Source organism: Anticarsia gemmatalis, chromosome 11 (genome assembly GCF_050436995.1).
Source record: "Anticarsia gemmatalis isolate Benzon Research Colony breed Stoneville strain chromosome 11, ilAntGemm2 primary, whole genome shotgun sequence".
Lineage (NCBI taxonomy): Eukaryota > Metazoa > Arthropoda > Insecta > Lepidoptera > Erebidae > Anticarsia > Anticarsia gemmatalis.
The window spans coordinates 12,218,051-12,243,794 of NC_134755.1; the positions used below are offsets into that span (position 1 = coordinate 12,218,051).

General features: G+C 34.6%; 1 protein-coding gene and 1 non-coding gene across 2 annotated transcripts; one reads left to right on the forward strand and one right to left on the reverse strand.

Annotated features, from left to right (window-relative positions):
- Nucleotides 1-2,383: 2,383 nt before the first annotated feature.
- TRNAR-CCU (transfer RNA arginine (anticodon CCU)) lies at nt 2,384-2,456 on the reverse strand. The gene has a single exon. It is a non-coding gene; the product is annotated as a tRNA-Arg (tRNA).
- A 5,031-nt stretch (nt 2,457-7,487) lies between these two features.
- LOC142976658 (synaptic vesicle glycoprotein 2B-like) lies at nt 7,488-25,102 on the forward strand. The gene is made up of 12 exons (XM_076120148.1): nt 7,488-7,759; nt 12,041-12,257; nt 12,542-12,703; nt 15,839-16,001; nt 20,007-20,128; nt 21,138-21,376; nt 21,966-22,108; nt 22,558-22,672; nt 23,143-23,284; nt 23,755-23,911; nt 24,330-24,457; nt 24,826-25,102. Exons 2-12 carry the CDS (start codon nt 12,155-12,157, stop codon nt 24,903-24,905), a joined length of 1,554 nt encoding a protein of 517 aa, XP_075976263.1. The 5' UTR covers nt 7,488-7,759; nt 12,041-12,154; the 3' UTR covers nt 24,906-25,102.
- The last annotated feature ends 642 nt before the right edge of the window (nt 25,103-25,744 follow it).

Below are 25,744 nucleotides of genomic sequence, written 5' to 3' on the forward strand. Positions count from 1 at the left end.
TTTTCATTTTTAAACGCAATGCATTTCAAAAAATTCAAATAACTGGGTAGCTTTTCCCAAAGATTTGGCGTGAACACACCGATTGAAATGATTGTTAAACACATCGAAACCAATTCCGCGCTCTAGCTTTAACTTCAGACAGGACTATATCTACCGAGTTTGCTAGTATTCAATTGAAAAGAGGAAAAAGTATAATAATTTTCACTGGGGTATAGATACCTCCTATTTCCTAAGGAAGTACTTGTTTTCTTAAACGCCTTATGCTGAAATTTCAATAATATGCGTAAACGTTACTTGCTATCAAAATTTTAGCAGGCGCTTATTCGTTTGTCAGCAATGTATTTGTATGATAAAATTGCAAAAGACTTATCATTTGAGAATAAGTTTCCTTGTCCTTAGCAGATTATTTTTCTGCAAATAATATGTTTCCGTACAAAATGTAACTCGACAAAACCGGTTTAAAATCGTCAAAATCTTTAAATTCGGTAGTTATAATGAGCGTTTCCTGTCCAAGATTGGGAAACTACTTCGACCTACTGTCAACGCACTTCCTTCCTTTAATTAGGAACCTAATCTTATTAGTTAATACGACGTTTGGGTGGCCATGCTTAACTGCTACTCAGTAGTAGTAAGCTGTGGTAATGCTCAAACCATACAACAAACGGGATTAAATTTCAGTTAATCAGGGTGGTTTTAATGACACCAAAATAATGCTAAAACAACGCAGGATTTGGTACACAATCAGGCTGAATTTGAAAGTACCTATCTAACTAATTCAAACTTTGCCGTTTGCGTAGATATTCATAAAATAAATCTAGGTAGGTAAGTACCTAGATATGTTATTTCATATGACGTGATTTATAACACTAAAAAATTATATCTGATCTACTCTTCGTAGGTTTATCGTGAAAGCACCACAATCAGACAGGCAGAGCGTAAATAGTATAGAATCAAAATGTTTGTCTTTCTCAGACCTAAAACAAATAACTCGCAAAATGTATCCATTAGCAAAACAAATAGTGTTAAACGTAATTGTCGTATATATATATACTAATTAAATCTACTTATAACTAGGTATATCAACAAAACAATGTACTAAACAGTCTTAACATAGATTTTTAATAATACATATTGTTTGCAAGTCATTAACTAAAAGCCATTAGTAAATTAGGTTGTTGATGAAGTAAATACGTTCATTAGAGGCACCTATTCTTTTGTATTATGATATGACCGTCTCTCCATCCGAACGTTAAACTGCTAATCCAAATTTGATAAAGTTTAGTTTTTAGATACCTTCGGGACCAAACTTGTCATTTTTTTATGAAGAATCGACACGCGACAACTGAAGCAAGGAGAAAATCTTTGTACGGGTTACTTATCCACAGTTCTATACTTATATATTTTTTAAATGAAATAGTGTGTTTCTTTGTTCCTTCTGTCACGTGAAAATATCAGTACAAACTTTGATCACATATGACTGAGTGATAGATTAAGTCAAAAGAAAGGACATAGATGCAACTACTGTATGTACCTACCTATCTACACTTTAGTAAAATCGCGGGCAGAACCACGGCACTTAACTAGTATATAACTCAAGTGATAACAAATTAGCACAATGTTCTTTTCATTATACTATTCTTACGTGACACACTAAACTCGTTCTAAAAATACAAAGTTCAATTTACTATCACCTACTTGTTCAAAGATTGTTTTAATCTTAAAATCACTGAATAAATAGTGTGAAGCATTTAGAACTTGTACTCGTAATAAATTCATCTAGAATACTAAGGCCATGTAATTTGCTAACGTCAATATTGTTGATATTGTTATTATTACAGGCTGAAAAAAATATAAGGCACTCATTAAATTCCAATGAAAATACCTATACTTACCTATTTTATTTGTGTGACGTCACAATATACGATACACAGTATTTCTATACTAAAGTGTGTTTAACATTTCTTATAGACTAATAAAGAAAAGCTAATTTGACTGGTATTCAAGTAGGTAGGTACCCTATTAGCATTACAGTCAATTTTTTAGCTATAATAAGTAGGTAACTACCTAATTATTGTTTTGTTCTGACCAAACTCATAGTTCGATTCCTCATTGGAACACTCCAAATTACATCAATACGACTTCAACAACTACAAATTATATCTATCGGTATTATTTTGATTAGTTGCGAATAGACCGACAGACGCCACTTTGATAAATATTATTTACAAAAGATGTATGAAAATTCAGCCAAAGCCTTTTCCCCGTTTTAACTCGCAAATCTTCCATAGGTACTACATTATATAATATTAATGAAAATAACTCTTTTAAATTACATACTACGCCTTTAAAACAAATTCTGGGTTCACAAAAAGATTCTGTCTGATACCCCTGGTGGGACTCGAACCCACAATCCCCGGCTTAGGAGGCCGATGCCTTATCCATTAGGCCACAGGGGCTTGCGTAACTTTGGTCGTATAACTCCGCCAATTACCAACCTACTGTCTGCAGAAAACTGGGATAGTTAATTTTACTTTAAACATGAATGTTTAAAGTCTATAGGTATGCTTTATTTAGTACATACCTAGGTATTTTGAATATACCACCGTTTCGGAAAAGCCGTTGCTTGTTAGAAGAAACGACAAGAATCGCACGGCTTGCCCCTTTTAACTGTCAATATTTTCATATAACAATGTTAGGAAGGTACCTAGGTATTAATGATTTAATGGATGCATTTAAAGTAGATGGGTAAGTACTTAAGAAGTTATTTAGGTATAATAAAGAAATACCTACATAGGTACAAGGCAATTCAAGGTATAACAGCTGAGATGAAGCAATGTAGAATATAATATATTTATGGCCTCCACTACCTTCATTAAATTAAAAAAAATTAACTCGCGAAATCGTGAGCGTGAGATGTGAATCATTACAAAATTTGCTGAATGCTTTCAATTTGCTTGAATGGACATATCGTAGTGGGTATTTTATCGATCGTATAACAGAGGTTGCTTGGCAACCAAAACACAGTTATATTAGGCCTCATACGGGTCAATGGACTTAAAACTACAAGTTTAAACATTACTTTGAAAAAGTGAAATTCAAACCAGATAAGATACAGCGGGCAGGGACCATTTTTTCGAACTTATATTTCAACTATTCAAAGCTTGTATCAGGACCTACCATTATATTGTGTTAAAGTTTAGGGCAGAAAAAACATTATGACGTGTGCTGCTAAAGTTAAAGTGACTGCTTAGCTTCACGGCTCCAAAACATGAAGAAAGGTAGGTAGGTGAACTGTTGCGCAATGTTGCCCGATTCGATAAGCTTAAGGTAGCCTTGAGCGGTGAGCCTTATGAAGAAAATCCCGGTAAGAATACAATAGATAGGTTAAGCTTCTCAAAAAAGAAGAGAGTTCAGCCTTTTGTATGGTGTCTTCTTAGTTCTAACTTTGTGTTGCTAGCTTTCGCCTCAACAATGGACAAAGCACCTAGCTACCTGCCTGTTTACAGTTACAATCGGAATCGTAGGCCACACGATACCGTTAATCGGTCATACACTATGCGCATGGCACGTGGACGCAGCAAACTTCATACTTCAAGCCATATTTTAAGGATAAAACACCAATTTTTTATCAAGTTATCATTTCTATTAAAGTTTAAAAACTTAACATTGAACTCAATAGACATAGACTAATAAAAAAAAACAAAATTACGAACTGTCATCGAATAAAAATATTTAAAAAGTGATTTACGACATGGAGATGATAAAACCTCTCTAAGTTATTATTTATATTTTGCATTAATTTAAATGAAGCATGAAATTAATCATAAATTATTATTATATTATGAGACAGTGTGAGCTATTACTAAGTATGTAAACAAATATTTTTAGGCTGATTTATCCTTATTTGTGTTGTAGAAGAAAGTTATTTTTGCAAACCTTTCATTCAATGTTGAAGTTCAGGTTTGCCTAGTTATGGACTTTCTATGGGTATTGGGTAAGTATAAGTACTTTCAACGAGGAAAGGAAATCAATAATTAGAATGAAGTATGTTCTAACTAGCAACATGTTTCTCAGGAAGTTTGTTTTCTAAATAACTTGCCAGATTTTTTTGTACGTCAAAAGTTTTTTATGAAGAATATTACTATTGGCGATACCTCGCTTGTTTGTACCAGAACTGGCTTGCAGAGGTTTGTAAAATGCACCCACGTTTTGCCATCTATAATGTTAGTCCCATGAAATAGAGAACGTCCCAATTTCATAAGAATGGCTGGTTCAGTGTCAATAAATGTCATTCGAAGACATGACGTCGATAAACCATTGGTACTAATAAAAACATCATAGATTAATATTACCGTTAGTTTAACCTAAAACGGATAGTTTATTAACTGCTATAAAACGAGGTTAACTGATCGATTACCAGCATGAACCGGAGAGGTAAGCTAAGCAAAGATTAGCTACAGCTCGTTAGAGTGAGAGTATAGAATTTTATTGATACTTCCTTAATCCAAAACACAATTACCGCGTAATTTACAAAAAAAAGAGAAACTAAAATCCTTAAAAACTAGAGAACAATGCTTACATTATCAAATCTAGGTTTTACTTTTTATAAAGATAAAAGTGAAATAAAAGCATTAATATTCATAGTTTCCTGATAATATCTATTAGATCCGTATCATCTTTTCTGTTAAGTAATTCAATCATTATAATTATATCGTCTACCGACTTTTGCCACAGTCTCCTCGTTTATATTTTACAAATAAAGTGGCCTAGGTCAGGATTATTTACCATATATTTGCATTTTAATCTTTTGCAGTGTCGATGACACTAATTTTAGTGAATAAACTGGTTTTCCTGCTTTGGAAATAAATTGGCAAAGTTGTTATGCACCAAACTAAAGTTTAAAGAATCTTTTAATGCTAAACCAGTATTCTGAAGCATTATAATATGTAAATGCAACTTTCTGCACATCAAGATTACGTAAATAGTAATCTATATTGCTATCGTTCCGGACCTAGGGCAATAAAACATATAGATACAAGATCTGATAAGAGATATTCGAATTAATATAAATATACAAGTCTATTAATGTAATCTGATTATCAGATGATGATAAAATTAATATAAAATCTTTTAAGAGGAGTACAATAGATATCAACAGTAAGGAATTTTAATACGAAGGCTGCGAAGGCATTGTGTATTACCTACATAATAACACGCCTGTTATACACAAAGGTATAGGCAGAGGTCTAAATCCATGTTTCACTACCAAACAATGGTGGTTCCACGAAATAAAAACATAAAGTAATTTAAGCTTTTAAAGCTTTCTTGAAAGTAGTTTTAAAGAGTAAGGGTACTCTTTAAACCTAGAAATCTTAGTCATCATCATCAGCCTTTTTTCTAATTATGCTGAAGTCAGCTTCCAGTCTCACGAGATACAGCTGAAAGCCTGTATATTATATTTTGCGACTGTCTATCCGACCTCCACAACCCTTTTACATTGTTTAAAATACTATACCTCACGGTGAGACTGGTTACAAATCTTAGTGATCATCATAAAATTAGGACATAATTTAAAGCATACTGATAAGATATAATATGATGGGTCAACATTTTCCGTTTTTGTAACATTTTTCACTGGTACTCTGCTCTCATTGGTAGTAGCGTGATGATATATAGCCTATAACCTTCCTCGATAAATGGACTATCTAACACTGAAAGAATTTTTCGAATCGGACCAGTAGTTCCTGAGATTAGCGCGTTCAAACAAACAAACAAACAAACAAACAAACTCTTCAGCTTTATAATATTAGTATAGATTTATGATAGAGTTACAGTATGACAAAACATTCTTAAACAGCTTTTAAATATAAAAGCTAAAAATCTGAATAGACGTAACTACAATGGAATAAAGAAAATGAAAGTAGAACTGTACGTTTCATCTTGGAATTAATTACCATAAATCATTTGTTACTCTTGATTAGAATCTATAAAAACTGGATTTATAGCCTAATGATAAGGAAATAAGGATGTCGTGGAATAATTATTGAAATGTATCGCTACAACGATAAATTTAATGTGATGTGGGCGTAATGGTAATCAATAATAAAAAGTGGCGTCTTATGGTTTTAAACCGTTTAAAGGCTTGGAGATAGTTGACTACAAACCACTATCATACAGACTTAGATCAAGGTAACTCTGAAAAAGATGAAAACTTCGCAGTTTTATGAGTAGAGGTGGGTATGTATGTTGTAAAATTAAATTAATAAAATAACAAATTCTACAACGATTCATCATTGGATAAATAAATATATTGCGTTATAGTAAATTTATATATTGCGTTCCCAAGTTATTCAATAACATGTTCAAGACATCAAAAGTCGTGACTGGCTAATATTTATTTTTATTTGTTTCTTGTTACCTACAGCCTACATCGGCCCTATGGGAAAAACCCATAGAGGGAATTCAAAATAGTGACGTCATTTTATATCTAAGTATTATCACAAAGGTCATAAATTAAAAGATTTTACGAAAAACATAAAACAAATCGTAACAAATATTACTAAGGTTATCGTCATGGATTCGCGATGTGACCCAAAGATCGATAACCTCCTCATATTCGGTATTAAAATCATTAATTTTGACATTTTATTACAAACTAGCAGCAAATAAAAATATGTGTCGGTCGTTCGTATATAATAATGTGTCATAAACGTAATTTATTACAAATACGAAAAAAAAACGACTTTAGACGGCAAGACACTGTTTATATTTAAAAGGTTATTTTGTCAACCACTACTTACAAAACCACAAATAGTGGAGTTAAATACCTAATAAAAAATACTAAATTAATATCTAAAAGGATATTAATTTCAGTTACATACGAACTACATACCTACCTACTACGCAAAAATGACAAAAAATTACTTCTTCCATATGAAAATTAAAAATTAGGTGCGTGCTATGAACCTGTAGCAAATGTTAGCAAAGTAACTTTTCGTTTGATCAATAGTTTTGAAGATAAACAGTATTCAGCAGAAGTAAAACACGCACATTTTAGTTATCTGAGATATGCGAGTAAATTTTGCTAGGCGACTGAAATTGACTTATTGGAAATATTGTTTTCCTCATGATCTAAGTTTTATTCTGAGAATTCAAATATTTCTAAGAACTCCTAAATTGGTAAAAATACATAGCTAAGAATATGACCTCGAAGTTTTGTGCCTATCTTTATCTATGCGGGATTATACATGTAATGTTGTTATCACACACAATTTGACACAATCGATATTATCAATAATAATACATGGACATTATCATCAATTGCTTGTACTACATTATCTAATAGCCTTGCCGTCGAATTCTTAATGAGATATTTACTTAGACCGTGAAAAACAATACTGTTTTTGTAAAAAAATAATTAGTTAATGATTTACGAACTATCAGCTCTGTATAAATATTTGATGCGCTTGCACCGATTGCCGTTGTTTCCCGCCATTCCCCGCGCACATGCCAGCCACGCGAGCGTGCTAAAAAATATTATTAGTCAGTTCAGTTACTTTTATAGTTTAGTTCACCACGCGACCGCGCTGCGTACAGTTGTACGCGCTCTCAAAACTAACCACGATAAAAACGTGGTTTTGAATTGTTTATAAAATTAAAGTTATAGTGAATGAAGTGATGTAATAGTGCCATTTTTACGATCATATTGTTAACGTGTTGGGTGCTAATTTGTATTGTTTGTGAAGTTTGGTTTTTAAACGTAAGTATGGTTTATTTCGGTTGTTTCTTCATTTGTTTTGTCTATTTTCCTGTTGCGTACGTAATGAACAATTGCTAATTTATTTGCCTTTAAAAAATATCTTATACCTATATTATAACGTAAGTCTCTCACGAAAATGTTCTTTGACCGTCATTACCAAACAACAAAAAAAGTATTACAGCATTACGAAATAGGTTACAGACAAAGTTAGTGATTAAAATTTACTACGAAACCCTGCTGAAAATTTGCTGAGAATAATTTAGAAATAGTAAAAGAAGTAGGTAGGTTAGTGTAGGTACCTAAATAACCTACCTACCGTCTAAAGTAGGTAGGTAGGTCCTTATTATGTAAGTAGGGCCCTACTTTAAATTACTTTGTCTGTTCTTGGCCGCATTTAGCTAGATAACAATAAGAAAAAAAAAGATAAGTTACTTATTAAAATCCACCTAATATTATGCTCTAGGTACCGGCTTTTACCTTACCTAAATAACAGGGAAGCAGGTCATAGTAAAATAGTCTACAATTGCCCGCCTAATTTTAAAAAGAATATCGATGAAAGTCGGTCGTAGCTTTTACTCATTATTTGGCACTCTCTATCACTATTTAGGCCTCGACTAAAAATGATTGTAGCCGATAACGGGAATTATTTTTATCATATCCTCGATAAGCTAGGGTAAACCAAAAAACTAAAATTATTCTAGGCTCACATACTTAACCTAAACCTTGTCTATACATAGATAGATACATAACAATCAATATAGGTAGGTGCCTGCCTATATAAAACTCTTTCGTTACTCAGTGACTGACTTATAGACAACGCACAGCCGAAGCTACTGAGCTTAGACAGTTAAAATTTGGCAGGAATGAAGATTCCTTAGGAAGTGTAGAGGAGCACTAACCCCCGGTTAAACGATATTGAACAAAACGATATTGAATAGATAAACTACCGCTAAATGTAGGTACTCAGAAACCGGGGGTAAGAGGATTTTAGGAAATTCTACTCCGAAGAGAATGGAATTCATACAGGCAAAGCCGCGGGCAGAAAGCCAGCCTGTTATATACATACATAGCCATTATGTACATATGTATAAACCTAGCTGTTATGTTAGCGGATTGTTTGCCACACATGACGTCATTTCGGTCTAATGTGTTTGTAGGGCCGTCGTATTTTTTTTATCGCAAAAGGTCACTGACTCAAGCAATAGCTAACAAACGGCACTTTGCAAATTTGTTTTTGTACACGTTATTTTTGTGATAGACCTACTTTTTCAGGGCGTGCTAGTTCTTTAGTTTGTAAATGTACCTAGGTAGGTAGGTAGGAGGTAAAGGCGTAGCATAGTATTTGTAAAACATCACAGGATTAAGATAATGTTGACATAAAAATACTCGCTGTGTAATGGTGACCTACTTTGTTTTGTTGGTACCTGCTTATACCTACCTACCTACCTATTTGCAAATAAACAATAACACGGATAACTAGGCATTATGATTTTAACTAGGTGGAAGACGTACCTACCTAAATATTCGATTCGGTTACCTTGAATCTGAAGTATTAAAACTAACCCTAGTTCTATTTAGTATTGGAATTGGAATTTGGAACCCACCTCATTACACTATCAAACTTTTAGTCCTTACCTACCCCTAAACATAAACGTCATCTAATTCAACGCTACCCTAAAAGGGGCTATTCTTCTCTATCATTCTTATCCTCTTTGTCATCCTCATTCTATCAACTATTCCTTGAAGCTTAGGGGGTAAAACAACGGCTGGGACGCGGAGTATCCACTTGGAGGTACCGCGTCCTGGCCACTTTATGGTGACTGTTGAAGGAACACCGTCAGGTTTTTAGTCGGTATGCCCAAATTTAAAAGCCGGAACGCCTAGCCGGCGGGAAAGCCCGACAGACCCCCGCTACCTCCCTGGAGCGGGACATGCAGTAATGCATTTTCCTGACGAAAAAAAAGGGGGTAAAACAAAGCCCTACAATGCTCTCTCTCTCTCTCTTCCATGCTATGCTAATTCCATATGGTAGTGGGGCCATCGTCTTCGGAAACCTCAAACTCACTCATATCTTTTTGCACTACAGTTTCGCAATTACTTACAATGCTATAAATTAAAAAAAAAAATAACGAACATGCCCACGATACTGGCAATTTGTAAAGTATACATGATCTATGTATAGGTATTTCTTTTCCCGCGCAGTTTAACTGTCAGTTACACTTTAATGTGGTGCGAATCTCATTGATAAAAGGATGCAGCAGGATGTGCGTATACACTGCAAACGGATATGATATGCTAAATCAAGTTGAACTCGGGGGTAATGACGCCATTTTTACAATGGACACACTGAGGTTATTTAATATAATAATAGCCTCAATGTTGTCACACGCCAAGCACAGCGTCTATGAATAACTACCGAGGTACGAATATGATAATTAACATTTATTACCTAGTTCTCATTGATAGTTATTGGCATTCCCCTCCCATACAAGTTGAGCATAATAAAAAACTCAGCGTTCCAATTACTACGGAATACCTGGTTAACTAGTAAAACCATCAATTAACTTTAACGGTCTGGCAATGGCAAATATCGTAATAGATCTTGGCATAGCTGAGAGTTATTTAAACAGTTCTTCAAACAATATAAAGTTCTAAACTCATTATTGGCCAATTTAGCCTCAAAGCCTAAATTCCTTTCTCGTCCCCTCTCGTCCTACAGCCAGCATGGAGACAGTGATAGGTTAAAAGTACAAAATCATCCTTTTAATTGAAGCAGTAACGAAAAAATCAAGAGCGTATTAATTTAAACAATTTAAAAACGAAAGAACAATTGGTGTCATAAACGGTCGCGAGACTATCTAATTAATCTATAAGATGCTTTCTGATGATAGTATGTATCGTTTACACTCTAATTTATTGAAATGTGATACCTTGTTTCCTGAAACGTTTAGAATGACCAGTGTTATTCACATACTTAAATTTCATATATTATTATGTACTGCATATTATGCACTGAATGCTAAAGGCTGTTTCGCCAGTCTACCTTAGACCATGCTTAGAAGAAGTTGGGTGTTTATAAGAGGAAGCAGAGTTTTCGTTATAGAAACTTAGCGAAGACATTATTTTACTGAAGAGTTTTTAGGGCTAGAGGATTTTTTTGAGATATTCGTAGGAAAGCTACTCGTAGTCCAACATCTTTCCCTCGGGAAGATCATAACTGAACCTTTGTAATGCTTAAGCATTGACCAGTGCTATAAACAATGTGCCTACTTTCTATTTTGTTTGGCATGTCGGCATTCAATTGTTTAACCTATAAAGTAAGAGAGTAGAGGAAGCGAGAGCGTAATTCTCTCTGCAGTCGTTACTATCGAGTATCGAAAGTTTGATATTTAAAATGATCTGCAAAAATAGTTCCTACGACGCCCGTTAGGAGCGCTAATCAGATTTTACTGCAAAATTCTTGATATTTAGCCAGTTGTAGACTATAGTGGTAGAGAATCGCGCTGCTAACCTAAAATTATAAATCTAGGGGTCTAGATTTATAAAAAATATCTGTAATTTACACCCAGTAACAGTCGTAATGTAAATCTCTCAGTTATCTAAATCAAGTAATCGGATCCTAGGACTTGTTTCCTATCAGCTGAGGCTTTGTATCTTCAAATGTCATGGCAATAAACCTGTCGAAAGCGTAAGATAAGCTTTATAGTACGATAGTAGTGTTACGCAATAAATTCATTTAAAGATAACTTGCGTAATGACGATAGCCGACATTGTCGTTGTAAGTGATAAAAGCAGAATTAAAATGTATTTGATGAAATTAAATTCCGTTGGTACGAGATTCCCGGTTTGAGCCTCGGATAAGATAGTGGTACGGAGTACGTTTGCTTTTTTATTGTTCAGGCTTAAAACATTACTGTTTGATAATGAATGAAAAAAAAGTTTGCTGTAATTATAACACGTCTATTAAATGTATAGGACAAAATAGGCTATGATTTATGTAATGCAGGTATGATGTCAAGAAGGCCAATATTAATAGAAACTATAATAATTGATGCCCTTAATTGCTCTTAAATATGTTATTATACTAGGTGTCCAATCAGTGTTGGATACAAACAGACAAAAACTATAGGTAATAATAACCATAGACAATTCAGCAGAACCTTTTTATCAGAAAAATCAAAGATGCGAAAATAAAAATAATTTCACTGTCTAATTTTGGCGGCTTTTTGCGTGAAATGACGATAAATAAAGATATGTAATAACCTAAAATATTACTTACAGATCACAATCTACATAACATCACAAAACGAACACATCACACCAGAAATGCTACACTAATCGTAGCAGAAGAATCTTTTATACTCTTCTCTCTAGTCAGAAGAAAATAGTACAAAAATGTTGGATAAACAGCAGGTGAGGAATGGAGAGGACGCTGAGAGTGCGGAGAAGCTGAACCCAAGCAATGAACACAATTTTGAAGAAGCCTTTGAGCAAACAGGTGAGATCCATTCAACATTTTAATCATAATGTTCGCCATTTGGGACCGGATTTATTGAAACCAATTTTGCAGGGCTTTGTTTATAGTGTCTAAATATGTGCACAATACACAGGTATACTCTGATTCTGATTAAGCCTTGAATGAAGCAAGGGAAGTTTGTAAGAATCGTACTAAGGGGCGTTCTTTCGTCACCTACCCCTGTAAGAAAGACTTAGCAAAGAATCTATCAACATTATTTGTTTTTTTCTTATGTGTGAAAATGACATAAAATCTTCTTCTTCCAGGTCATGGCAAGATCAACCACTTGGTGCTATTCACGAGTGGGCTGATCATGTTGAACGTGTCCATGGAGTCAGTGGGCATGAGCTACGCCATCACGGCGGCAGAGTGCGAGCTGCAGCTGAACAGCAAGGATAAGGGTCTTGTGAATGCTGCGGCTTTTATTGGTAAGGGCTAGAATTTATTGATTAAATTACTATTGAGTTGATGAAGGGTTTTTAAGATACAAAAAGAAACAAAATTGTCTAATTGCTAAAAGACGGGCACCAAAATTGAGGTCGACTAAGCCGCCGTTGGCAAGGCGATCTTACGCATCTTATCGCCTTTTTAGGATCAGCGGGAGTTTGCACAAGATAGTGAATTTTGGAGGAAAAGGAAGAGGCCTTTGCCTAGTAGTGTGAATCGCTTTTTATATTTTGCAGATTGAAATTTTAACCGAAGTTTGAACACTATAGTTTGTAACTCTAAGAAACTGCTTTGTCCACCTTAGTTTTCAAATCACTAGGTTCTATTCCCTAGCCGGTTCAAGTTTTTAGCGTAACCATTTATATAAGAAGTAAAACTAAAATAGTAAAAACCCGGAAAAGATTAAACCGTCATGTTTCTAATTTCTATCTCAATTGTCGTATGCGTGACAAGTTTATTCATGTAATATTTTTGTACATAACAAATATGTACTTACTTTTCGCACTGCGGCTTCTAGGTCATAAGGAAGTAATAATAAGGAAAATATTAGAAAGACTACGTTAGATAAGATTACAAGGTGATTTGTCATTGATAATTGTAAAGCCTTTAAACCTGACTGTCTTTTTTGTAAGTAATCATCAGTTGTCCACGCAGAGAACATTTCGCGTGCATTTTTACCCTAGTTAAGCAGATTTTCGTTACTATATTCGTGAAATTATGGAATAAATTAAATAGTAGCCTATTACTCAATTAAATAATTTACGTAGTAGAATAACTATAGTTCTATACACATATTAAATAACTAGTGCTATAGTCCTGAGATTATCGTATTCATATAAACAAACATCCACATTATTCAGTTAAAAAAATATAGCTTAGCTAATACTAAGGAGTTCCTTGGCTAACTAACTTGAAGCTTCAGAAAAGTATTCCAAGTATTCCAGTATTCCAGTAGACACATTGTGGTAGGTTGAGTTTTGTTATATCATGCGGTCTTTCGAGTCGATGGCCCCCCTCAAGACCTCCTACCATCAAATCAATTTGACTCCTCGAAGTTTCGTGCCAATCGTTACTGATTCGTAGCGTCTTGTGTGAAGTAGTGTATGATAAAAATAAATAAGAGTTTAATTACTATTATCAATTATATTCTTTTGAGATAGATAGTATTATTTAATTTACCTACGCACGTTGTTAGTTCTTGAATTGAAAGACCTTATCAAATCCGGAAATGAAACCTCGTGAACCTAGTTAAGAATTTGGAGCACAATCATATCTTATGATAGCATTCCTGTTATCTAGTATCATAAATTTAGTTCTATATTGTTAGAATAATCATTTAGACAGGCTCTCTAAGTTATTACGACATTAATTTTACTCGTGCGCAAATAAATGATTACAATTAGTGCAACTTTGTAGCGATTGTACGTCTAACACTTATGATAACAATGTACGGGGTGATAGGGAAACAATTTCTGCTATTTGAGCAATTTAGAATATTTTTAACCTAGATATGGAAAATATAGTATGTAATACAAACTATGATAGCCGATTTCTGATTCTTCTTTATGCAAGTGGTCGAGAGTTCAAGCCCAAGGCAGCACACCAATGACATTTTGACTCTTGTCCTTAGGGTGATAGAAAACTCAAGGAATTTTTATGCCTGAGAGCTTTTAAATAGATCTCGAAGAGTTGCGATGCCTCTAACCTGCTCTTGGGCAAGGGTGGAGGTTACAATGCCAGGCCCCTCATTCATTATATCTCCTCACTTTTTGAATGTCTTTAAACATTTTTGTGTTAATTGTTAGTTTGTCGATGCCGTTCATTACTATTTGCGTGACCTGATTCGCCAAAAACCTTTTGGTCAGCGGCCTTAATTGTCAGCGAATTAGGAGAGTCTAATAAAAGCAAAATAGTCCCAAATGAGCTAAAATTAGCGAGTATTAAACCATAATTATCTGCTTAAACTCTTTTATCGTTAATGAAATATGAGAAATTAAGATCCGTCCTTTATATTGTAGACAAGTCGAGATAATATACCTACCTATATAATATATGTAGATTATGTATGAAATTTGTATTGTATCTATTTATACAGTATGCCCACGTGTATACAATGTTTAATCAGGTGTATAAATTAATCTTCATGATTCACTGCTTTGAGTCCGAATGTATGTATGATGAAGGTGCACAATCACACCTCGGGATCAAAATCAATGCATTTGTTCATTGACGCCAAGTATTGATGTGTGTTCTTATAATTGAAAAAAAATACTCGCTTATCAGCACCTCAGCCATCAGTTACATACTATCTATACCTTTGGGTTAAAAAAAAGGTTAGACAATAAAACTTGCCCCTTGTCATTAACTAACGTTAAACCAAATCTCTCACGAGTATCAAATACCATGGATAGTGTACTGTGCCTATACTTCAAATTGTCGCGTGGTAACCGATACGTTTGTTTGACCATGAACGAACATGTACATCGTAACACAACTTGTATAAATAATTTGTTACTTACGCTCATGTTACATAACTTATAATTTAATTCTAGCGGTTGTTTGGTTGAGTCATGGTCTTATAAATAGATTTTTTATGTTGGTTGGGATGTTTTAAGGGTTCCCATGGTTGATATGAGGCCTAGGACCTAGGGTATAAAATACTTGACAACTACTAGTTTCAAGAAATAGCATACGGTTTAAATCACAGTAATAACTACAGTATTGTTTTGCTTGAGTTACGACATTAGGGTAGCTAAAAAGAATAAAGATAACCAAAAACTTACAATATTTGCACATTGTACCTGTGGTTACCACAAAAAGCTACCTGATTTACCATAGGGTGTTCGTACCTGCATTTATACCAACGTTACATTTTATAAACCAGTTTGTAATTTGAATCCTGATACAAAATACACTACTATTTAATTAAGGTACATTGAAAATTTTATGAATTTGTATACGTACCTAAAAGGAGGATCTATAAAACAAAAAATCGCACACCGTTATAAAAGTACATAGGTAATACTAAATAGTCAGTTTTTATAATTTTCATGTATGTACAAATTAACGAATAAAATTAATGTTCCTACAAATTAATCAATGTTTCCTTTCCCCAGGTATAATCTGCACATCATTTGTATGGGGCTACCTGGGCGACCGGCTCGGCAGACGAGCAGTCATGCTGCCAGCCATCGTCATGTCTGCTGTCTTCTCCATCATCTCCTCGTTCGCGACCAACGTCTGGATGCTGATCGTCTTCAGATTCCTTACTGGATGTTTGTGAGTACAGTTAAGACTATTTGTTTTATCTTTGAAGGCTAGAGTAAAACCTTAACCCCTAATCTGTAGTAGTAAGATGAAATAGTATTGTGATAATTGCATTTCACTATAGTCTACTAATACTAACAAGAGCAGTGATAGCCAAGTGGTATAAGTTGGTACCTCCCACGCAAGTGGTTGCAGGTTCGAACCCGAGGCAGCACATCAGTGACTTTTCGGAGTTACGTGCGCTTTAGAAATTATTATCACTTGTTCCAACGGTGAAGGAAAACATCGTAATGTAGCCTTATATGCCTGAGAGTTCTTTAGACAAACTACCGCTAAATGTACCTCAGAAACCGGGGGTAAAAGCAATTAACAACAAGTGTATAAAAACCAAAGTACTTAATTCTTAAAGCTAAGCTAATGTTTTTAACAAGATAAAACGTAATATAAAGGTCAGATACATAGCAGATTTGTTATCAACTCATAATATCGGGTTACCGACCTCGTTATACACGTAATTATGATAATAATATAATCCTTTATTAATTGCGATTTATTTGATTTATTACTATTACTTGAATGAAGAAGTTAATTGCACATTGCAGATTGTGCTGTTGAGATTTTTTTCTTATTTTTATACCTAGCGTATGCTTGTAGAAAATAGTGGTTTCTCGTATCCTCTAGATTATTTTTTCATACCAAGAAATCCTAAAAACCTTCAACGAAATAAAAGCTATCATCTTCCCTCATTTTATTCAAATTCGTGCAGTCGTTTTGACTTGATAGTAGACAAACAAAAATTAGTTTTTCACATTTACTTAGTGAGAGTTTAAAGCATAGACTAGATTTTAAATCACACAACCCAAAATACTTTTAGGCAAGTAAGTTTTGCCGTAAATCGTTGTAAACTTAAAGGTACTATTATTTGTTCTGTAGCACTACCACTAGAACGGTTTAAATTATGATCTTAATATAATTTTGTGGTTAAGATTTGCGGCTACCAACCACACGCCATTACCTCATCAAGACATTGAATACACACGATCATATTGCACTTTAATTGCTTTCAACACCTTTCTAACTTAATTGAGGTTTACTTAGTCATTAAGCACGGTCAATATGGCTTCATAATATTTCCGTAATTAGTTGTAAGTGCCTTTCTCAATGTACCTACTTCTTTAGAACAATATAAAAATTACTGTACCTACATAAATATTGTAGGTAGGGTAAACCACCCAGTAGTCAGCCTTTTAGTGAAAATGTCAATTTGATTTAGCCATATTTTTAACATTTACAACTAGATGTAAAATCATTAGTCATTGTATAAAAGGTAATTTATTAAACTTTAAGAAAAAAATAACAAAATATCATATTCATAAGATTATTGTGGAAAAAATCCACATTAAACAAAATATGGCACTTTTTACCAGTAGTCAGCCCCATTTCGCCAGTAGTCAGCCATATCTTACCCAGTAGTCAGCCTCTTACTTACTCAATACAAATGTTCTATTTTAAATATATTTTTATTGAAATCTCCAGGAAATAAAGCACATTTGCAATAATACCATGCAATACAATTTATACATCCATTAATTTTTAACCCCCGACGCAAAAAGAGGGGTGTTATAAGGTTCGACGTGTCTGTCTGTGTGTCTGTCTGTCTATGGCATCATAACTCCCGAAAGGATGCTGTGATTTCAATTTAGTTTTTTTTAATTAAAGGTGACATATGTGCGAGTGTTTTAAGACATGTTTGATGAAAATCGGTGGAGCCGTTTAAAAGTTGTAGTGGGTTAAAGTGGGGAGATTAACCGAATGTCTGTAAATTTACTCGGACGGGGTCTCAAATGGCTTTGCATGCTGAGAAAGCTGGTGGTGGGAAAGTCAGAATGGCTTAACCTAACCACCAACCTATAAAAAGTATGAAATAAAAAAATATATTGTGAAATCTGGGGTTTTCAAGATTTTAATTTATAGTTATTAGCACTTAGGTAATTGATTTCTAAATGTTTTCTAGTCAATCTTTCTTCACACGGTTCACAGCAATAAAAGTTTATTTTCTGTTCCTTTATTCCTTCTGTTTCTCAACTCTCCCCAATCTACAAAAGATGCTCTCTTCTATAAAACTATTTTAGCTTTCTTGATGTGTCGATGTAACATAAGTCAATGGTAGGCTAGGAAATAGAAGGTAGATGATAGAAGTAACTGGTATCATTCCTTTCTTGCCTATTTCCCAAAATTCCTTCGTGTTTCGGAAGGCATGGTAAATTGTAGGTCCCGGCGGGCCTTCAAGGATCTCTGGCAATCGTTGCCATTAGTCAGAAGCTTGAAAAACTGATAACCAGTCTTATGGTAGTCGTGGTATAGCCCAGGTAACTGGGTTGTGGAGGTCATATAGGCAGTTGCTCCATGTAAAACACTGGTATTCAGCTGCATCCGGTGAAACTGGAAGCTGATTCCAGCATATCGTGACCAGTTTCTTAGGGCAGTCATTTGTTTTTGGGAGTGCACTTAGTCTAGCTTAATGGTACGGGGCATTTGTGCGACTATTAAACGATTTCGGACTTGTAGTGTCATAATAATGTGTGAAATGCCAAGTACTCGACTCGTTTCCATGATTTTCATAACATTTTTGATCGCCACCATAGTACATGACAATTATTCCTCTTTATACAGATCTTTTTGTCTTTTTGATATGATACTATTCGAAAACAAATAACTAAGTTTTGTGCCAACATAGCCATCCACAAATTTGAACCGTAAAGAAAGGATTTAAGACCCAATTTCATTTAGCAAAACTGACGGCCGACTATGGGATATGTAGGTCCAATGGTCGGCCTCATGAAATTCACTGACTTTATATGCGGCCGACTACTGGTAAAATACTATTTTTGTCTTAGAAGAGTTTAGCTCAACGCAATAGTTATGTTGAGAAGTATTCGCCCTGTTAATTTCAACCAAATATATGAGAATTGCAAAAAAACCAGTAGTCAGCCACTCATGGCCGACTACTGGATCAACCTCATATTTTGCAAACCCAATAGTCGGCCACGTTAATTTATAATACAAAAGACAAATAAAACGCCTGCAATGCATGATTTTATCGAAGATAAACTATTAAATACTAGCATAGAACATCAATTCGTTCCATATTGCATCAAATTCATTTAAAAACATGCCAAAAACTAAAACACGAATCCTTAACAAAAAAATAGCAATGGTGACGTTTTTGGCCATGTCTTTGATGGCAGTTCATAAGAACGAGTGTAACACGTTAACCTGCCATGCTATCGAATCGTAATTGTGCATATTAGTCAATAAGATTATACAGATTCGATTAATGATTATTTTATTGGTCTTTACTATTTTCTACACTAATTATATGGATATAAAGCCTGTAAAGGCTGACTACTGGTTGGGGGCCGACTACTGGGTGCTTTACCCTATGTGTATTACAAATTATGAGCACATGTTTTAAGGCTAGGTAGGAGAACATCGTGTTGATTGAAGTCTTACATATTATTATTAGGGTAGCTCACAACTCAACAAGGCTTGCTACACATATTCGGTTCGCCACATACTAGTCGACACAAGCTGGACAAATGAGTCGAGTCGGTTTTGTTGTTCGATTTTGCAGAACCGAATACGTGTGTAGCAAGCCTTAGGAGTAGTGAAGGCAACATTTTACTTTGTGTAGATTTAACTTTAGCATATTATATTCTTCTAGATTATATCATCCCCATAACAGTACCTAACATGCTCGGAAGCTAAGTACATTATTTATTTAGAAACAGATTTTGCAGGGATGCAAGATTTCTAACTTTGTCGATAACCAGCGCTATGCTAAAGACTAATCCCTCTCTGAAAGGAGATCCCAGAGGGACCAACAGTGGGCAATAATTTGTTCAAACTGTATTGTAATAAGAACATCGTACTAAGTGGTGTTCTTTCTCTACCCGTATGGGAAAAAGGCGTAATTTCGTATATGTAGGTATGTAATAAAAATGTGTTATATTTCAGAATATCAGCATCAAGTGCAACAGTATACGCGTACTTGGGTGAAATGCACGCGAACTCTAAGAGAGCGGCCGCTATTGCGTGGGGATCTGTCTTCATCTCGTTCTCCTTCATTATATTACCAGGTTAGTAAACTTTGTTATAGTGGTATTCTTTGCAGTGGTAAAGGGTACCTAAAACATAAATTCCAAGGTTAAAAAAGTTTTTAGAAATATTGTAGCGCTAGTCTCTGATCTAGCTAAAAATGATTTCGGACTCTATATGTTAGTTAATACCACTTGACACGTAGATTCTATTCTTTTACAGCACGGATTTTTCATAATAATTAACTTTGAAACAAAAGTTTCATAACGGCAAATAATTGGTATCAAAACTTCGGATTAAAGTCAAAGTTAGGCCTGGCCTGAGGAAACATAGTTAGGCAAACATAGTAAGTAAGTATAACTGTATATTGGGCTTACACTTGGCCACTAAAAATTATTGACAGGCTAGTTTCAATTAACTAAGTCAAGCATGTTAAATTACTAATATAATGTATTATTAATGAGCCTATAATTATCTCCGGGCGACCTACTTGTGCTATCAATGTTTTAATAGCTAAAGTTTTAGTTATTTCTGCGCAAAATAACACACACTGACGTCAAACGAGTGATCAGAAAAACATCGCGCGTTATCAGGCGATATCTTTTCATACTAGTGTTTTTATTAACGGGCTCTTAGGCTGCTGACGTAGTTTTAGGCTGTTGAAAGATTGGGATTTTACGTTATGTAAGTCAAGTAGGTATATAAGTTTATTATAGAAATGGTCTTCGTTGAATAAAAGGGTTTTCGAAACTGGTGCTGTGTAACGTAATTCCGAGAACAAAACTATGATGACATCAACGTTATGGTCTCCGCTACCAGTACGGGAGATCCTTAGTTCGATTCCTACGCGGAACAAATATTTGTGCAAAATAGAAACAATCTTTTTGAGTCTCGTTGTATTTGTGTCTATCGTTTGAACGATGGTCAAAGTATCCACGACACAAGCAATATAAATTGTCTTTCAAAATCACAACTACACACATAAACATACCTTTTTCCTATAGTTACACGCCTAACAATCACAACTAACCATCCCAACTCTTTTTCCAGGTCTAGCATGGCTAATAATCCCAGGCAAATGGTCGTTCACTCTCGGCTACATTCAGATCGTACCGTGGCGCGCGTTCGTATGGCTGTGGTGTGCCCCCGGCCTGGCCGCGGCGCTGATCCTGCTGTTCCTGCCCGAGAGTCCCAGGTTCTTGCTGGCTGCTAAAGGACCTGATGCCGCGTTGCCTGTGCTGGCTAAGATGTATGAGTGGAATTATGGTGGCAGTGAAGAGGATTTTCCTGTAAGTACTTTAAACTTACTGTAAATTTTATTATGTTTGTATGAGAATGTTAAAGTTGCCCTTTATTATATTGGTGGTGACGTCAAAAAGTCAAATATGGTGGGAATAAAATATCACTATGAAATTTTGGTACAAAAAAAAATGCATGTAAACAATTTGAATTAGCGTCAAAAAACGACATGTTACTATAGATTATCCCTCTTATTCATAAACACACTATAAACCTATTTTAGTTAAGCAACTACTAAAATATGTTTTCTCTCTTTCATTTCGCTAGGGAGTGAAAGAAACAAAACTCTTTTTAAGCCTTTCATAACTTCATATATTTTTATAAATAAGGGGGTACAACATAATTTTGTTGTAGAATTCCAATATTGTTTACTTTGAGTACTGGTGCTTGATGTGTTAGAAAGTCAAAGTAAGTTTTAGAAAAGGCAAGAAATCTTTGATTTCGAAAACCAAATCAATATCAATATTTTCGAACATTAACCTACCCCCCAAGAATGGTTTCACAGCTGTCCAAAAAATCCTTATCCTAGCCTTAAACTAGTACTAATATTCCTGTCTCATTAAAATTTTCCATTTCTAGGTAAAGAAGTTAGCATCAAGCAGTGAGGAGGCTCGTTCCAGTGGTTTTTCCGGCGCGGTGAAGAACGTCGGACTGATGTTCAAGGCGCCACTGCTCAGATGTGTGTTCATATCACACATATCTATGTTCACTGTGTTCATGTTGTAAGTACTAAATATTATGTCCATTAGTTTGAGGAGCTTTTTAAAAGTACAGTTGCCCTACAAAAAATCTGGAAGTATCAAGATTTGTAATGGTAAAATCTAAATATTATACATGATATCGCGTAGGTATTATTTTCGTTAAATGCGCTATTAGAAGTGTGTGAACTTGACTTTTGAATAATTATAATCGTAGGAAAAAACGAAGAAATATTTAAACACACACACATTGGTTACTAAAAACGTCAAATAATTATTAGACAGCCTATTACAAACTAAAAACAAATTTCTCTCGTTCTATCTTTCACAAGTCACACGATTTTATCAGTAGATATAGTATGTAAGTGGCCACAGTCCTTCGTCGCGATCTTCCTATGGTAGGGTCCTTAATGATCAATAAAAAATCTAGCTGTCTAAACAAATAATTAGTAGTTTATTCTATTTATTTCCAGGTCCAGTGGTTTATACGTATGGGTGCCCGATATACTGAACAGTATCCTCAGGAGCCCCTCCAGCCAGAACATTACCATCTGTCAGATTATTAAGGACAAGTTCTTGAATGCTAGCGTGAGTATTTACAGAATATATTGTTTTACTTTAGTAGTACTCGTAACCGCGTAGTATCCAATTGGAGGTACCGCTTCCCGGCCACTTTATGGTAACTGTTGAAGGAACACCGTCAGGTTTTTAGTCGGTATGCCCAAATTTAAAGCCGGAACGCCTAGCCGGCGGGAGAGCCCGACAGACCCCCGCTACCTCCCTGGAGCAGGACATACAGTAATGCATTTTCCTGACGACCTACCATTGCGTCGGGAGATCGTGGGTTCGATTCCCACGCGGAACAATTATTTGTGGATCGCACAAATCATTGTTCCGTGTTGGTTTTGTATGTTTCTAAAAGTCCCCACGACACAAGAGCAATTCTTAGTGAAAGCAAGATAGAAATATATAAAGTGCATTTCACTGTTCCGCTGACAGCTGCTAAATGGATCTTTTATGTATTTTCCTAGTTCTAATGATATATGTTTTTGTTTCAGTCATCACTAGAAGTACAAAGCTGTCAGTCTGAGGTATCAGTGGCTGTGTTCCCCATCTCTATGTCGATGGGAGCCGTGTTCGCGCTCACGTATCTCGCTATTGGATTCTTTATTAATAAGATTGGAAGGAAAACTATGTACTGTAAGTATATCTTATTATTATATGTTAGGCTTTATATTTATGACTCTTTGAACTAATACGATAAAAAGCAGGACAATCATACATCTACGTTTATTATTGAGAGTGTACCGTAAATATATATTTTTTTTGAACATTGACTTTAGATTTATTTGATTTAAAATGATTAATTAGCTTTCATGTCTTATAAGTTTTGTTAACAAAATTCGAGCGAATGCCAAGTCAAAATTAATCTGCATTTAACCAACATGCGAGTTAGAATCGGGGCCTTCTTCTTATATTGGCAAAAGACCCGTGTTCTAAAATGGAAAATGAAGTGTAATTTTTCATTATCATCGTGTGAATGATTATGCAAAATTCATAACATAGGGACTGATCGATACGATTTCTTGCCGAAATCGTTGAATACTCGATAATCGAGAATATTGTATTCAAATATTGAGTAGATTAGTGAACCGACTCGTGTGTTACAGGCGGTATAATGTTCGTGTGCGGTGCGGCCACGGTGGGCGCGGCCTGGGTGCCGCACGGCGCCGCCGCCACGGCGCTGCTCATCCTGGCGCTGTGCTCCGGATGTGCCGCCTCTATACTGGCTGCCATCGCCGTCGATGTCTTCCCTACCACACTGAGGTAAGTGCACTCTACTAATAAGAAGATTTAAACATGAAAAAATATATAACTCATTAATCTCCCACTACTGTGCAAACCTGTTTTCATATAACAATCATAAAAAAAATTGTAATGAAAAATATATATTTCTACAAAATAGTTGTGCTTAAAATAGGCATAAGTTATCAACAAATAGACACCTAATACCTGTAATAGGCAAGTAGAACAAAAGCAATTACAAATCCTTTACATAAATCGACTTTCACTTTACACAAATAAAATAAGTTCTTATTTGTGTACTATAACACAAATAAGTGTTCATATAATTTCTCAAAATAAAAACCTACAAAAAACGATAACAACACAAATTCTTTTGTGTTTGATATATCAACGATTGTATAAATAAAATAGTATCTCAATCTATACTAACTGTTCCCAGGGCCATGGCGATGTGTGTGATGTACATGGTGGGTCGTGGCGGCGCCGCCATGGGCTCGTACTTCCTCGGCGCCACGCTCGACCTGCACTGTCATGAGGCTTTCACTGCCTTCGGCGTGTTCACCGCCGGTGAGTTCACTTCCTTATCTGATTGAACAAATAGTAGTTGTCATACAAACATGTAGTTCTATTAAAAGGTTAAAGATTTAGCCTCTTATTCACAAACACACTATAAACCTATTTTAGTTAAAAAACTACTATAATGTTTTCTCTTTTTTATTTCGCTAAGGAGTGAAAGAAACTTCTTAGCCTGTCATAATTAAACATTGACACAAATTAAATTGTGTACAAGTATTAATTTATTATAAGACATTTAAAATGATTAATATCACGGAATAAAGTCTATTATGTTATTAAGATCAAGTAAGTATGTAGGTATTGTCTTGATATGTAGCTTATTTTAACTGGCTAATGTTTTTTTTATTGTTTCATTTCAGCATCAACAATACTAATGATCTTCTGGCCGAAGCCCGAGAAAGTGCGCGGACAGATGGAAGACAAAGGATACACATACTAAATAAATTAATTTTAAGAAATCACTATTTGTTATAAGAATTAATAGAAATAATTAAGTCACAATAATTTATAAACAATAAGTAAATGATATAATATTAAGTAGACGTTATCTACGTGTTCCAACATGAGACTGATTAACAGTTTATGCATTTGTAAACATTTATAATGAATGTGTTGTTTAATTACAAAACAATTATTTTCAAAACCGTGATTTTATTTAGTTACCCCACAATTTTTCATAAATGAGCAATTCTCAATTTTTTTGACCACATCCACTATCACAATGTCCCATGTTTTTGTTTTTGATTATTTTTTTAATATGATATTACAACTAATATTTTCGATTGTCATTACTTCATCAATATTATTAAATTATCAGACAAAATATCAAAATAGCGTACAAATTGATTAGTTAATTTTAAAATGTAATAATCTAAAATATCAAAATTCTCGTAGTATGGAAAACAGTTTGTCCCATGGTGACCGCAGTGATTTCGAATTCATATAATTTCATAAAATTCTAAGAACCTAGATATATATTTTAATCCTAAAACACTGATTCATGTATTAAAATTCATGTAATATTGAGTTTATTGTAAAACATGCTATACTTGTTTATTTTATTTCAAAACTAATATTGTCCCATAAAAAGTTCCGAAACAAAATTCAGATTTTGTTACCGATTATCGTATCGATTTTTTTCAAAATGTGTTAAATTATTTAGTGTTTTTACTCGTGGCACCACTTTAGATGACATTTAACTTCGCGATATTGTTGAAATTACATTTTGGAGTCAACAACAACCGCGACCAGACACTTCACACTGCACTGCCACAAATT